The sequence below is a fragment of the Lathyrus oleraceus genome, chromosome 4, assembly GCF_024323335.1.
Source record: "Lathyrus oleraceus cultivar Zhongwan6 chromosome 4, CAAS_Psat_ZW6_1.0, whole genome shotgun sequence".
Lineage (NCBI taxonomy): Eukaryota > Viridiplantae > Streptophyta > Magnoliopsida > Fabales > Fabaceae > Lathyrus > Lathyrus oleraceus.
The window spans coordinates 495,742,227-495,759,163 of NC_066582.1; the positions used below are offsets into that span (position 1 = coordinate 495,742,227).

At 31.9% G+C, this 16,937-nt stretch overlaps 1 protein-coding gene across 1 annotated transcript; it reads left to right on the top strand.

The window, feature by feature from the left end:
* The first annotated feature begins 15,294 nt into the window (after positions 1 to 15,294).
* On the top strand, positions 15,295 to 16,127 carry LOC127138196 (uncharacterized). Its single transcript, XM_051064588.1, has 2 exons — positions 15,295 to 15,429; positions 15,495 to 16,127. The coding sequence occupies exons 1-2, from the start codon at positions 15,295 to 15,297 to the stop codon at positions 16,125 to 16,127; spliced, it is 768 nt and encodes a 255-aa protein (XP_050920545.1).
* Positions 16,128 to 16,937: the final 810 nt, after the last annotated feature.

Genomic DNA, 16,937 nt, shown 5'->3' on the forward strand with positions numbered 1-16,937 from the left:
TAAGGGTAGTGAGGAATAACCTAATTAAGGGAAATTAGGTTTTGGTTTAATTAGAAAAAGTGATGGGTAGACCTTTTTACACTACTTATTACTCCATCTGTCTCATAAAAATAAAAAGTGTCTTATATTTGGGCAATGCGCGGTTCTTAAGAAAATGATTAGAAGAATTGGTTTTAGTAAAAAAAACGTCATTTACTAAAATACCCCTATTAAATATAATTAATAAAGTAGTTGAATAGAATGAAAGTTAATAAATAGGGGTAGATTAGTGGAAAAAGAATAATAAATACTACATTAATAATGTAAACGGACAATTATTTTGAGACAAAGAAAAAGTGTAAATGAAACACTTTTTATAAGGCGGATGAAGTATTTTGGAACACGAGAAAAGATGCAAGGAGGCAACCTAGGATCTGGGAAGAAAAACACCATTGTTGAGGAGCTTGAGCCTTGCTTTGCTGGAAATTCAAGGTAAGGGGAAGATTATTTTTATATGGGTGTATATTGTATGAAGGATAGAGAGGGATCTTCATCCTCTTTTAGGTATTTCTTTTGATTTTTCCATCTTTGTTGTGTTTATGTATTCTTGATGCAAGTTGTGCAAATTGTATGTCCAATTGTTGTGATTTATGATTTGATTTGTGTTATGACATGATTAATTGTTATGAGATTGATTCATGATGTTAGTTTCATGATATGATGTGCTTGGATGTTACAATATAAATTTGGTATGATGTATGAGGGCTAAGGAATTGAGAGGATGAAGCGAACATGATCTAAGATTGGGATTTTTGGGAATGTGGCTGATGTTAATCGACTGATCGCGTGAAAATTGGGAAAAATCTAAAAAATCAAACTATGTCAATCGATTAATTCTCCTTAATCAATCGATTATTCTCATCCAAAAATTGAAAAATAACATAGACAACATGTAATAAGAAACGATGTCAAACGATTGATGGCTTGTTGCAATCAATTAATGTTAGTTAAATTTTGAAAAATTGCTTAGTTGAAACTTATTATTCTATCTGATCGATTTTGCCATAACTTTAGTTCCGTAAATCCAAACGAAGTTTAATTTGAAGTGTTGGAAAGCTAACGCGTATGACTATCTCGTAGTGATGTATTAAGAGGCTAGATGGGTCCTGTAATTTGTGAAAATTAATTATTTTACTCGTTACATAATAATGAATGATAACAAACGAACGATTAATTGTTGTAAATGAATGAATTAATATGATTGAGTGTTATGTGGATGTTTATTCGATGTGTGAATATATGATGTGAAATGCAAGTATAATTATGTGAGGTGTTGTAATTACTTGTTGATGATTGTTGAGATGTGTAGTTCGAAGTGAGAACTATTGTTTATGTGTTTAAATGCATGATTGTTTATAATCAGATGTGGGTTTATAATCATTGTTGTTTTGTTATCATTGCATCTTGTATGTCATACATCATATATTATCGTTGTTGTGAAAGAGATGAGTCACAAGTTAAAATGTGAGGACTTGTGATTTGTCCCAAGCTTAGAGATAGGGCATGAAGCTCATATGAGGGGGCTCGGAGTTCAGATGTTGGGACTCGGTTTATATGAAGAACCATTGTAGAATTGGTATCACATGCATATAGAGTCGAGGTGTTGTCACATTGCATATAAGTTGATATATGTGAATTGATGATTGTGGTGTAAATACAGTCTTGTTGATGATTGTTGTTGTTATTGTTTGGGCTACCCTTCTTGATATTTTACACTGCTAGCATATTTAAGCATATTCTCACCCCTTTACTTTATGTTGTCCACCATGGACATCTTGAAAATAATTAGGAGTAGAGTTTAGTTATCGTGAGTGGAATATAGCTTCTTGTAGCTCATCTTCATTTATCGTTATCATTTTTAGTCAGTTAAATGCTTAGACTTATAACAAATGGAATAAGGTGTTTTTTTTTAATTTGAGTTAATGTTGGATTTTGTGGTTTAAAGCCTAATACTTTATTTGTGAAATTTGATTTTTGAAGTTACTATTATGTTAATTTCTGCTGTAAGTTGTTAAATATTTTTGATTTTTTTTATGGTTGTCGTAATGACACCTTGAATTGTCGCTTAAATATTTTTATATAAGTTTCGGGTTTAGGGTGTTACACATACAATCTGTAAACTCATATTCTTCTGCAGATATCCTTTTAAGCCATTAGTATATCGAGCCACTTTATGGTTCTCTGATTCTTCTAGTTCATTGCGCTTAGAAAAACATATGAACTTGACTGTGTATTATGCCACAATTTTCTTTCCCTGGACACATTCAATATATATCTTATAAATAACTTGCTTATAATCTTCTGGTAAAAACTGCTCCAGCATCAATTATTTCACCATTAGCTAAGTTCTGACTGACTATTTCCATTTTTGCCTCTGAATAATAAGCGTATCCCATCAGACAACAACACTACTCTGCAACCTGATTGCCACCATCTTAAATTGCTTATCATCAGGGACGCCCATGACGTCGAAGAATATGTCAACGTCGATATGCTAATCCATAAACTCTTCCACTGCCATCGTTTACAATGAAATGCCAGCCCCCACTCGATAGTTAGGGTTATAATGTCAATTCCCATAATCAAATATTTATTCCTTGTCGGGTTCTTCTTCTTCAAAATTCAAATTTTCAGCAATAACAACATGATAGTTTCCATCCAATGGAATCCTAATCGGTTATTCTCTCATGGTTGATTAAGCTACAAAAAGAAACATGAGAAAATATGTTTTGATGTCATTTGACGTAGTCGAAATCACGCATGGTTAGCAAGCGCTAAAACTAGAATGAAACACAAGTTTGCAAACGACAAACCAATAAGATAATCCTCTAGAATCCAGCAGAAAGAGAAAATTATTGAATTTTATTATGATAAAAAATAGCATTGACGGTCACACCCAAAAGTGTTTAAATACTGAAAATGAAACCTTAATACTAATAATATTAAAAATAAAACAAAAATTGTTAAAATTGTGGAAATAAAACGAGAAATTGCTAAAATTGTAGAAATGATTAAAATGCTATTTTTGGGCGTGAAACGTACTCGGGTGACTTTAAAAGGCATAATAAGAGCCATTCTGACATCAGATGTCAAACTTGCGCAAATTCTGTTGAACCTTTCGGACGCACAACTTTTTCTTCAATATGCGCAATCAGCCTTCCTACACCAGGCAGAGACTCTCGTGCCCAAATCCAAATCCCCAATTATTTTTTGTTTTCCGTCCTAATCTCCGACGAAGATGAAAAATTAAACTAAAACTCGTTTTAAATAAGTTTAGAATGAGTTTAAATATTATATTAAAAAATTTCTTCCTACCACCATCAATATAGCGAAATCAAATATTTTAGTATGATCGGTGGGAGGCCTTCAACCCAAAATAATATTATATATTTTATTAATTACTAGTACCTTATTCCTTTATACAAGAGACAACTCATTTTTAGGTTCATTGAATAATCAATGTATTTGATCGGTTTATTGTTTAGATATATTATATCTCTCTCTATCTATCTCTCTCTTTCTATATATATATATATATATAAAACATCGTAGAGGAGTAATAGAATAAAAAGGAAAGAGATAAAAGGGTCGAATTTCTTTCCATAGTTTAAATTATGCTTCAAAGGGATGCTTTTTATGTGAATTTATTTATAGGGGTCTACTTCTTTGTTTAAGGAGAAAGAGATATTTAATATATAAAAAACTTTCATTTTCTAATTTATGTTTATACTTAATGTGGTTTTCTTATTTTTCTTTTAGAATTGTGCATATTTTTACATGGTAATGCTCATCCAAAATGGCATGTTTTCAATAGTTTAATAATTCATAGGCACTAATTTCTTGATTTGTTCATCTAAATAGTTATACTATTTAATTTTCATTATCACAGGATAAACATAATCAAATAGATGCATGTACAAACATTTGAGGGAATTGTCACACATATAATTGATTAACTTACTTATTTGGTGGCTTTAATAGTTTGTGTAACATATTACAACATTTCATATTAGGATGGTTTTCGTTTTAAAAAAATTTAAGACTTATATCGTTGATTAATTTGAATATTTTTAAAAAAAGTATTAACATGATGGTTTTAGTGTGCATTATAGTTGTATAGTGATAAGAAAAAAAGTATTAATTGATGGATAAAATGAGTTAAAGAAAATCATCGTTGCTGATCTTTGTTTTAATAGTTTTAAGGATTAAGTGTATTTTTTCTCTCTTATTTTGTTTTTCTTTTTTAATTTTTAATTCATTTTAAATTTTTTTTCTCTCTATTTAATATTTATGAATTTTTTTACTCCCTTTTATATTTGTTTAGATGATACTTTAATTTATGACATGTTTCGTAACACATTTTTGTCACGTTAATTAGAAAAATATAATTAATATTATTATTTATATTTAAATATTAACATTTTATTAATATAATTATTCTTTATTATTTTCAAGAATAATTAATTAATTAATTATTTGACATAATTTAATATAATTTGCAAAATTAAAATTATGGCTAGAGAGGATTTACCAACATTGATTCTCTAACCTAAAGCATTAGCACGAGTATCTAAGAATTTCTTGATGGCTCTCCTAGATTTAAGACTCCCTTGCAAAACACCGTAATATCATTTGCAAAATATTCATGACTATGAATGATTATTCATCTAAGACATATTCTCAATATCAATTAATTATATATACATGTTGTTTATATTATGGCATATATTTTAGTGCAGAATTGAATAGATAATACAAACATGTATAGGATCTACAACATGTTAGTATATGAGAAAAAAGATTGCAGGAATACCTGGATCTATTGAGAAAGTTTTATTAGCGGTGATCCTGAAAGCTAGAAGATAAACAACGAATATCTGGTGACTTGTATGGTTCTTCCTCAACTGTTACTCTTAATGTCTTGAATACTCTTCAGATGGAGAGAATAGATAAATTGCTTGTGTACGATATATTGGGGACCATAACCTATATATAAGGTGATGACTAATTAGGATTACCATTATTCTGAAATGAGTCATCCTGACATTCACTCATATTTGAGTCCATATCTAATTAATTAATTGCTAAATAGAAATCTAAATAGTATTTTAAATTTATTTGACCACTTAATCAATTGAGGCTCTTAATTTGATAAATAGATAATATAATTAAAATATATATGCCCACATAATAATTATTGGAATATAATAATTAAATAATATTCAAATTATAAAATATTCTAACAATCTCTCACTTGGGCAAAATATTTTTAATAATTATATCACAATTCTTTAGGGGCGCATCCGAGTGCTATTTATCTTTAGATTTCAACTTTACAATCTGGTCCACCTCATACATCAATAATGGGACCACCGCGGTTGTTGTCACTGACATACAACGTGACAAAACCCCCACGACCACCGCATCAATGTACTTGATGACATAGATCGATATGGATGAGTGACATGAAAAATTCATGTAATGTGATCTCTAAATCATGTATCTTTCCAACTGGCCCAACTAGATTCTTTATTGAGATCAAACTGAAGTTTGCAAATTCAATATTTGCACAAATGATACAAAAATTATTATAACAATAATAACCTCATAAACTTTATTTCTGCAAATAATCTTATCATAAAGTCGGTATCAATATCAAAATAATATTACAAAACATAAAGAATGTGTGACTCCCACTAATTTAGGACATCCTTAGTGACAACAATCATATGAAAGACCTTATATGTCAAGTCTTTGATTAGTAAGTCAGCTAACATAAAATTCCTATCTATATGTTCTATCCTTCAACAACAACAACCTATAAGTAAATGAACTTTATAAAACAATTGTTGAAACATTATCCGACTGATTTATGTCACAATATAGCTCGAGTTGTCTTTCAAAATCTTTTACTATATGCAACCAAATGACATAAATACTTATAGTCATTTCTTGAGTTAGGATACCCATTATATATAGACATCCAAAGGATCATGGTCGAACATTCTGATGATCTTCAAATTATTCAATCTCTAATATGTGAGCACAAGTTCTTATGTTCTTTATAACAATCCTTATGATTAGAAATTATTCTATAACAATTTAATTTCTTATTATTCTATAACATAAGAACTTATTTTATATTCTATAACCTTTATTCTTATTTTATAGCTCAAAGGATAAGTATAAATAAAGAATAATTTCTATAACATAAGAACTTATAACAATTTAATATGTCGAAAATTATTCTATAACAATCCATAATATAGAGCATGCATCATGATATAATTCATAACCTCCATAAGACACAAACAAGTCAAACATAAATCATACATAAGTAGTTCACATAAAGTATGTAGCCATCACAACCCATACCGAGCATCGTTGGTTAATTTATGGTCTCTTATCACCATGCAATAACCCATTGGATTATCTTTCCAAAGCTTCAAGTCTCATAGCAATCAGAGGTATGGTTTCCATTTTATGATGGAAACAACGAATCAACAATTACCATTCTCGTAAAGCATCCTCCTGATCAACTTAACATAATTTTGTTCTTAGTTTATATCTCATTCTAATTGTTTAATACACTTAAACAATATCAATGAAATGCATCTAATCATGGTAAAAGTTTAGAAAAATATATAGGATACAATTTCCTAAGTATTCAACAACATTAGCCTTGGCTTGATGGTAAGGCTTGCACCATTACAAAGAGGTTTCAGGTTTGACCCTCATGGGTGACAAATTCCATTTTTTCAAGGAATTAAGTCTATAGGTTGACATATAAAGGCAATGTGCCGACCCATGAAGGTCTCAGGTCGACCTATGAGAGGCGACCTGACGAATAGAGGCTACATGTTTCAATATTGAGGCATGGGTGTCGAACTATGAAGGTATTAGGTCGACCTATGACCCGTATGTGTCTACCTATACTGATATTTTTCATATAAAAACTCAAAATTTCCAATTTCGCATAATTTTTACTTCACTTCTAACAGACCAATCATCAAGGCGTTCCAATAATACATATTATGGGTTCATCACACAACATTTATACACTCTATAGATTTCCCTTATTCATGGAGCATATAATCAAACAACAACTATAACACCTAATCACAACAACATAACCAACACATGAAGAACATGTAGAATAATTGTTTATAGAAGTTTTCATAATCAAGAGAGAACACTATCATGCTATTTCTAACTATTTTATGATTCAACGTAAACCCTAATTCCATCACAAAGTATTAATGATAACATGTACAAACATAGAATCCAAGACAACCACAACATACATAGGAAAAAGAACATCGAATAATGGTTAACAACAACAACACAATTCATAAACCATGTTTAGATCCTTGGAACCCTGATAGTTTCTAAATCCCCCAAAATTCTAACTAAGAATTCACCTTGGAGATGAAGATGATGGAAAAGACTTGGTTTGATGGTTGATGTTTTCCACTTCTTTTTCAATTCTTCTTCCTCCAAGTTTCCTCTTCTTTCTTTCTCTTCTCCTTTTTTTCTTCTTTCTCTTCCTTTTTGTTTCTTTTCCCTTCTGATATCCTTCTTCCTTTTTTTCTCTTACCCAATTTCCCCCCCTTCTTTTCACCTCATACACATAATATAATATAATATATAATATGTGTGATTAGTATTAAAAGTTGATAAAAAAAATATCTCAATTGATATTTTCTTACTACTAGATCAATTGACTCATTATTAATGTTATCAAAATGTTCCTTTGGGTATTAATTAATAAAGGTCAATCACTTTTAATAAAAATTGATCTCTTATGAGTTTATTAATTACTCTATTGACCTCAACTGACCACCAATTGAGCATTTAAGGGTATATGGAGTATTACACAAACGAAAAAAAGAGAAAAGAAAAATAAACATTACATTCCCTAATATCACCATATTACATGCTACCGTACATCATCATTTATATCACAATCGTGAGACTAATTTTGAATTAAAATAAAGCAAATATATGAATGAAATTGATTTTTCGTTTTATTGAGTAAGTAAGAATACATAGTCGCGTGGAAATTACAATTTTGTTTAATAAAGTGATGAAGTTGGTTAATAAACGTTCAAATATTAAAATAATTTTTAGTAATAAAATAAAATTGATTAATGAAATATAAAATATTGGTTAATGTAATTACGAAGTTAGTTAATATCATAATTTTATATCGGTACCTTTTAAGCAAAAATAAAAAATAATTATTTATAAAAAAAAATTATAATATTTTACTATTCATTGAATTAATAAAGAGTGAAATATTGTATATATGTATGATTTGGACGTAAGAATATTATTTTGATACGATATGTTATGTTTTACTCGAAGTTAAAAAGCAACACATACTAAAAAAAAAACTTTTAACTAATTTATAAGTTAAGTAAAAAGAAACTATTTTAACTTACCATAAAATAAAATATAATAGTCTATTTACCTCTAAGTCAACTTAATGATATTTTATGAATGAATTAGTTTGAGTTTAACCATATGTATATCAATTGTTTTGATAAATCGGTGAAGTTTCTTGAATTAGAAAAGAGTACGAAGTCGAGTTTCATGACCGCAAGGCACGTAGGGATGTCCTTGTGTGTGTGTGTGTGTGTGTGTGTGTGTGTGTGTGTGTGTGTGTGTGTGTGTGTGTGTGAGAGAGAGAGAGAGAGAGAGAGAGAGAGAGAGAGAGAGAGAGAGAGAGAGAGAGAGAGAGAGAGAGAATGCTCAAGTGTCCATGGTGATCGCAACCTTTTGAGGGGGAAGCGAGAGAATGATTATTGATCTACCTATTGTGTGTGAGTTTCCAAAAGCATTTCCAGATGACGTTAATGATTTGCCACAAGAGCGTGAGGTGGAGTTTGTTATATACTTAGTAACTGGTACTAGTCATGTGTCGATGGCGCCGTATAGGATGTTTGTTTTGAAGCTGAGTGAGCTGAAGAAACAGTTTTAGGATCTACTTGAGAAGAAGTTTGTTCGACCAAACATTTCACTTTGGGGAGCGTCTGTGTTATTAGTCAAAAAGAAAGATGGTAGCATGAGGTTGGGTGTTGACTATCGACAGTTGGACAAGGTTAATATCAAGAATAAGTATCCTTTTCTTAGAATTGACGATTTGATGGATCAGTTGGTCGGTGCTTGTGTGTTCAGTAAGATTGATTTGCAATCGAGTTATCACCAGATTCGAGTGAAAATAGAAGATATTCTAAATATTGCATTCAGAACGAGATATGGTCAATATGAGTATCCGATGATGTTGTTTGGTGTGTCTAACGCGCATGGAGTGTTCATGGAGTACATGAATGGGATTTTCCATCCGTATCTATATCAGTTTATGGTTGTGTTCATCGAGGATATTTTGATATATTCTAAGTCTGATGAAGAGCATGCAGATCATTTGAAAGTTATGTTGCATACCTTGAAATAAAATAAGTTGTATGTGAATTTATCTAAGTGTGAGTTCTAGTTGAAAGAAGTGAGTTTCCTTGCTCATGTAATATCGAGTGGTGGTATCACAATGGATCCACCAAAGATAGAGGCAGTGTTGTAGTGGGAGACTTTGAAGTCTGTTACTAAAATCAAAAGTTTTCTTGTTTTGGCTGGTTACTACAAAAGGTTTATCGAAGACTTTTTGAAGTTGGCATTTCCTTTGACTCAGTTGACTTGAAAGGTTCAAGCTTATGTGTGGAATATTCAGTGTGAAAAGAGTTTTCAAGAACTCGAGAAGAAGCTGACATCAACTTCATTATTATAATATTTTACTATTCATTAAATTAATAAAGAATGAAATATTATTATTATATATATATATATATATATATATATATATATATATATATATATATATATATATATGATTTGGACGTAAGAATATCATTTTGATACGATATATTATGTTTTACTCGAAGTTAAAAAGCAACGCATACTAAAAAAAACCTTTTAACTAATTTATAAGTTAAGTAAAAAGAAACTATTTTAACTTACCATAAGATAAAATATAATAGTATATTTATCTTTAACTAATTATCTCATAAAAGAAAATATACTAACGAATTGTTTCGTTATTTAATTATTTTCTTGCGGGAGTATTCTTAAGAATTCAGTTTTTTTCTCTCTCTCGTTTTAGTAATTTTTAGATTTGTATTAACAAAAAATGGGACTCATTAGCGGCTTATTGTTTTCCTCTATGTTTGGGATAATTGGATTCAATAATAACAAACTTGTCCAATTTTCACGTGGACAGTTTATGTTTTAAGAGCTACCATTGTTTTGTAAAGTTCTATAATGTATGTACTTATCTCAAAAAGACCCGCTTAACCTAGTTGTACTATTACTTGATCTTATTCACTCCTTGTCTGTTACAATTAGGACTCTCAAAAAAAAATCCATAATGCTCAAACAGTTTTTGAACTGAAGCATATAATAAATAAATCAAACCCAAACTAAAAATTAAAAATACTTACAAAAAAACTAACTTGTTCTCCAATGAATTTTTTTTTTTAGAAATTAAATAGTTAAAAGAAATTAAATAGTTAAAAAAGAAGTGAAGTATTTTCACTGTGGAAAAAATTGATGATTGATTAGAAGAAGAAGAAAATATGTAAAGAGAGAAAATGAGAGAGATTGTATTATGAAGAAGGAATAATATTCTATATTAAGTCCATATTGGTTTTATAAAATATAAGATAAGTGTATATATAACTTATCAATATCTCAATTTTCTAAAATATAAGATAAGTGTATATATAACTTATCAATATCAAAGTCTTTGATATCATTGGTTACTTAAATGGTATTGTAGCATGGGTTTTATGTCCAAAACTTTAACTTCAAAAATTTTAATTAATTTAATTTTTAAAAAATAAGTATCCTAGTCATCCTTGTCATTTAATTAAAAATATTTTTTTATCCTAATCATCATTGCTACATATATAAGAGTGGATGAGGACCACAAAAATTTAAAGACCATCAAAATTAAGGGATCAAAATCATTGATTTTGTAATAGAGGAATCAATAGTTTAAAACGCATAAACTAAGGGGACTAAAAGTGCATTTAAGCCAAAACCTTTTGAGAATTTAGTTTTTTCTCTCATTTTCACTTTTGTAGATAAGTATTAACAAAAAATGGACTTATAACCAAGTCAAAAAATAAGACATGTGAGCTAGTGAGATATGTCCAATTCAGTGAGAAACTTGACGAATGGCCTGAATTCTCCTCCATTATCTGATTGAACTGCTTTAATAGTAGTGTTGAATTGTGTCTTGAAAAAGTTGAGGAATAACTTGGAGGTTAGAAAAGGTTTTGACTTTTATTGTAAGAAAAAATATCCATGTGTTTTTTGTGAAGGCATCCAAAAATGTTACTTCCTCCATCCCACAATGAGTGGCCCAATTGACTATTTCATACAGATTTAGAAAAAAATAAATGAAAGAGAGAGAAGGATATCTTTACTAAAGTACCCCTTATCAAGTATTTGGGAATAATGAAAGTAATATTAATTAGAGGGCAGAGTTGGAAAAGATGCATTAAAAATTGAAATGAATCATTTATTTTGTGACACTTTTTTTATTCTAAATGGGTCACTTATTGTGGGACGGAGGGAGTATATAATATGAGAATCCTGAGTTTGATGGATGAGGTGCAGGGTCCCAAAGATCAGTGTGGATCACTTAAAAAGGATCATGAATAATGATAGGTGGCAGAAGATAATGGTGCATGAATCCTATGTGACTTGCCAAGACATCATGAATAAAGAGTTAGGACTAGATTTATTGTAATTAGAAACTACTGAATACGAAATAGAGTTAATATGCTTAGGTAAGGAAAATAAGCTATTTTGCTTTGAAAAGGCCAGACTTATTAGGTCCCACAACCAGGTTTGGAAAACAATAGAGGCCACTTGAATCAAGAAAGCCTCCAAGGGGAATATGCTTAGAATCCTAAGATTTCACATAGAATTTGTTAGATATAAATTCAAACACCACATAATTATCCTTAGAAAACTTTGAAACAAATAGAAAATTACGTGTAACACAAGTAACATGAAGAATGTCACTAAAAAATAAAGGAGAATGATGCTTAAATTTAGGGATAACACAAAAAGAACTTATGCATGTAATTTCTAAGGACCCACTATTGGCAACACAACCACTATTTGGACATGCATAATGTTTCTTGGCATGCAAGAAATGAACATTGGGAGTAAGATGGTGAGAAGCACCTGAGTTAGCGAACCATGCTTGCTTCTCAAGAACCTCATGTAAAGATACTCATGAGCAAGTGAGTAATGATAAAACAATCATTATTTTCTCTAAAACACTTTTGTGTCTATTTTTTGCTTGAAAGCGTGTGATGTTAGATGCAAGTATACATGTATTTTAAAGTATAAAGTGATAGAATAACAAGGATATCGACTTCAAAGGGAGTGGTAATAACTTAGATTTGTTTGTAAAACTATCATTTGTAAATGAGCATGAGAAAAAGTAAAAATAGTCCATGGTTGTCACAAGTTCAATTTGTAAGGAAAACAGTGATATGAATACTTTGGAATGAGTATATGAAATCAATAATGGATAATATGTTGGGAAATGGTCTGTAAATACGACTTTGTCTATTATGTATCTATGATGTGTTATGTTGTGGCAGAAGAGGTCAGAAATTGATCTTGTGGTGTATCTTTACATCATTAGAAACATATATAGTAAAGTAAGGGGACAAATCTCCAAGCCTTTCTTGTAAATTTAATGCATGTCTTGTTTTATTCTGAATGTCCTCTATGATTGCAGATCTTTATGCATAAAATAGCTAATTTAGTGAATATATTTATCTACTATTTTCAATCACTTTTATCATGAAATCCATTTGTTGTTGGATATCTCACAACAACAAGCTTGTATCTTTTCTTAAGTTGATCATTCTAGGAAGAAAATTTATGACAATATAATGCATGATAAAATAAAGCACTAACAACACATCATTTAATACAAACGAATATTACATATTAATTTCACATTGCTAAATATGGTGTAACTAGGTTTTAAATACCTATAATTGATAAGTGGTATTTGCGTCGTTCTTTCTAGTAGTTTTCATTTAGCATTTTACCGCACTTTCGTCCGATTTTCTTTCATTTGTCCTCTTTTATTCTTTGGTTTATGCTTTATTGTGAATTCTGGGGTCTAATGAACATCCAAGCAAGAAGGGATAAAAGGCAAGAGAAACAAAGCGAAAACAACACTTTTGGCTAATTCTTAAAGACAAAGTCAGTGGACTGCTATAGGCCGTAACAACATGGCCCCAAAACACCCTTTTTGATGAATTTTGAGATGGCAAGGTAGTGACCTGCTACGGTCACCCGTATCAGTTGCTACGGGCCGTTGCAGGGAGGCGAGAGAAAAGACCAAGTTTGTTGTTTTGTGCATTAAATGAGAATATTTCCTATTATTTGTGACTCTTAGGATTGATTGGATATGAATCGAATCAAATATTTTTACTTTGAACTAAGGATATTTGATATTTTTATTTTTTCTTATTAAACTCATAACTTGTTATGAGTTTAGGGCATCCAAGTTTTCTATTTTCTTTCTCCTGGTTTTCTAAAGTTTCAATTTTTATTTTGTCTTTGTAACTCAAGTCTCTCAGGGAGAGCTATTTGTGGAACATGTTTATAATTTAATAAGGGTTTTCTTTTCATTCTTTATATTGTTCATCTGTTTTGTGTGATTGATATGGGTTTGATGATGAACACATCCGTGGTTGTTTTCACCCTCACCATAAGTGAGTAGTTTCCTAGGGACTAGGGGTTATGGGGATTGTTTCACGACCTATCATATGATCTATTATTATCGATTGCAAGAATTTTAATTAAACTTATTTAATAATCTGAGTGCATGCATTCCAACTTCGTTACAAAAGTAAGCGATTCTCAGGTATCGACCGTAGTCTGAAAGGATATGTGTCGATAACGGAGCGTAAATTTTTAAACAACCTAACTCGAAAGATGTGAAAGTCGACATATGAATTTGAGAAAATATATAGTTAGGCAAAAGTAATGAATCATCGAATAGTAATCCGGATAGTGCGAAAGCCGACAAATTATTCGTCGATGATAGGGGCAATGCGCTGACGAAAATAGGTAGTTCCCAATTATCTTTGTTTTCTATAATTTATACAAAGACTCGCAATAGGTGTAACGAGAATCGTATGATAGTGTTAGAAATATGAATCGTAACCCCGGGTCCTGTTTGCCCTAATTTTGTATTTGAGTAATATTTCTATTCAATTTCTTTTTCATTCAAAAGTTGTTTACTAAAAACTCTCATTTTGATTTCTCTAAGAGACCGCACGCGGGATTGCCTCCAATCTTTGCCCGCCAATTCTATTACTTCATTGACCCATTTGAAAGCGGCCTTTCTAGCACAATACTTTTCACCAAGTAAAATGGTCCAAGTCAGGAATGAGATCAATAACTTTAGGCAAGAAGAAGGAGAGACCTAGTTTGTTGCGTATGAGTGTTATATAGATTTGCTAAGACTTTTCCCTTTTCATGGGCTCGAGAAGGGGATGATTATCCATACTTTCTATAATGGTCTCCTTTACTCCACAAGGATGACCCTTGATGCGGATTTCGGCGGAGCCCTAATAAATAGTTCTCAATATGAAGTCTATAATTTGATTGAAAAGATGGCCAAAAACCACCATTCGTGGGGGAATGTGCGAAAAAGATCCATTAAGTTTACTCTTAAGACCGATGGTATGTATGAGGTTAATGCGTTTGATAAGATGAACGCTAATGTGGATGCCCTTTACCAAAAGATAGAAACCCGTAGCATTGCACCTTTCGCACCTACTATTCTAGTCCCTATTGCCTCGGTTGCCCCCGTCACACTCTACTATGAGATATGCAAAGTTAATGGGCATACTGATAGAGATCATCAAATGATCCTCACGGGAGGATCCACCCAAGATAATGCCAACTTTGTGAAAAATAAACAGTGGAAGAACCCTTAATTTAACATGTAAAAGCTACACAATCCATGGGACCTCCGGGTTTCCAAAAAGCTACACAACCGAGCCTAAGAAATGTAACCTTGAACTTATAATGGAAAATTTTGTTTTGACTTAAACATGTCAAAATGATGAGTTTGGAAATCAAAATCTCCTCATTAATGAGGCGCATAGGAAATTGACCACTAAGATTGATAATGTTGTCACTAACACAAAGATGTTGGAGACTCAAATCTCCCAAGTGGCACAACAACAAGCTGCTTCTGTTGTTCCTTCCGGATCATTTCTAGGGAAGCCCGAACAAAATCCTAAGGAACATTTGAATGTCGTGACAACCCGTAGTGGTAAAGAAGTAGGTAGTTCTAGATCTAAAGAGATAAAGGTTGAAGTTAATGTGCAAACACCACTTAAAAAAAGGTTGTTGAAGAGGTTGAGAAGGAATCACCATATGTTGTTCCTCCTCCTTATAAACTCATTGTTCCTTTCCCACAAAGGCTTGTGAAATCCAAGGTGGAAGCTCAATTCAAAAAGTTTGTGGAACTTCTCAAGAATATCCACCCCAGTGTGCCTTTCACCGAGGCGCTAACACAAATGCCCTCATATGCCAAGTTCTTAAAGGAGATCCTTTCCAATAAAAGAAATCCAGAGGATAATGAGATCGTGGCCATGACCATTGATATTAGTGTCGTGATTCAAAACATGGTGATTCCTAAGCTCCAAGATCAAGGAGGTTTCTCCATCCTTTTTCATATAAGTACCATGGACTTTGATAGAGATCTATGGGATTTAAGAGTTATTGTTAGCCTAATGCTTTTGTCAGTGTGTAAGAAGTTGGATACGGGGGACATGAGACCTACCAATATGTCTTTGAATCTTTATGATAAATCGGTCAAGTTACCTATAGGTGTGCTAGAAGATATCCCGATGAGAGTGGGAGAATACTTCTTTTCCGGTAGACTTTATGATAATGGACATCGATGGAAATGGTTAAATCCCTATAATTCTAGGAAGGCCCTTCCTAGCTACGGCGGGGGGCATCATAAATGTTAAGAGAGGGAATTTATCCTTTGAAGTATGTGATGAAAAGATTGAGTTCATTTTTGCAAAACTATTGAAGAATCCTTCTTTAAGGGACTCATTGTGTTTGGTTGATTTGTTGAGAGGTCGTGTTCAAGAGAGCCCACCAGAATCTTCTCCGACCGCTAAGTTGGAGGAGAGTTTGCTTGATAATACTAAGGTTGAGAAAGCTGTTGCCCAAGCTAAGAGGGTCAAAGAAGCCTTCGGGGGGGGGGGGGGGAATCCATCCTAACTAATGAAGGCAACAATATTCATTTTAAGGAAGATGGTAAGCCTATCACTACGCCAAATAAGGGAAAAGAGGGCGCTTATTTTGGCCTATAACAGCGCTTTTAAGCGCCCTCTAATCTGGCGCTGGCATAGGTAAAGACAGCGCTTTGTTTTCCTGGAGAAAGCGCTGTCTAAAGGCCCATATTATAGTGCGCTTTATGAAAAAGCGCCCTCTGGAGTGGTCCATAAAGGGACACCTTAGAGGGCGCTTTCTGGAAAAAGCGCCCTCTAAAGTTGTCAATGTAAAGTGTTTAGAGGGCGCTTTCTGGAAAAAGCGCCCTCTAAAGTTGTCAATGTAAAGTGTTTAGAGGGCGCTTATTTTTTTAAAATAACTAACACTTTAGAGGGCGCTTTATGCAGAAAGCGCCCTCTAAAGTTGTCAATGTAAAGTGTTTAGAGGGCGCTTTCTGGACAAAGCGCCCTCTAAAGTTCTCAATGTAAAGTGTTTAGAGGGCGCTTCCTACAGAAAGCGCCCTCTAAAGTGTTAGTTATTTTAAAAAAATTTGTTTGAAA

Bases quoted from the DNA above. Each gene is read 5' to 3' on its own strand.
- LOC127138196 (XM_051064588.1), top strand. From the start codon at position 15,295: ATGTTGGAGACTCAAATCTCCCAAGTGGCACAACAACAAGCTGCTTCT. The intron at 15,430-15,494 runs GTAGGTAGTTCT...ACTTAAAAAAAG, and splicing joins CAACCCGTAGTGGTAAAGAA to GTTGTTGAAGAGGTTGAGAA.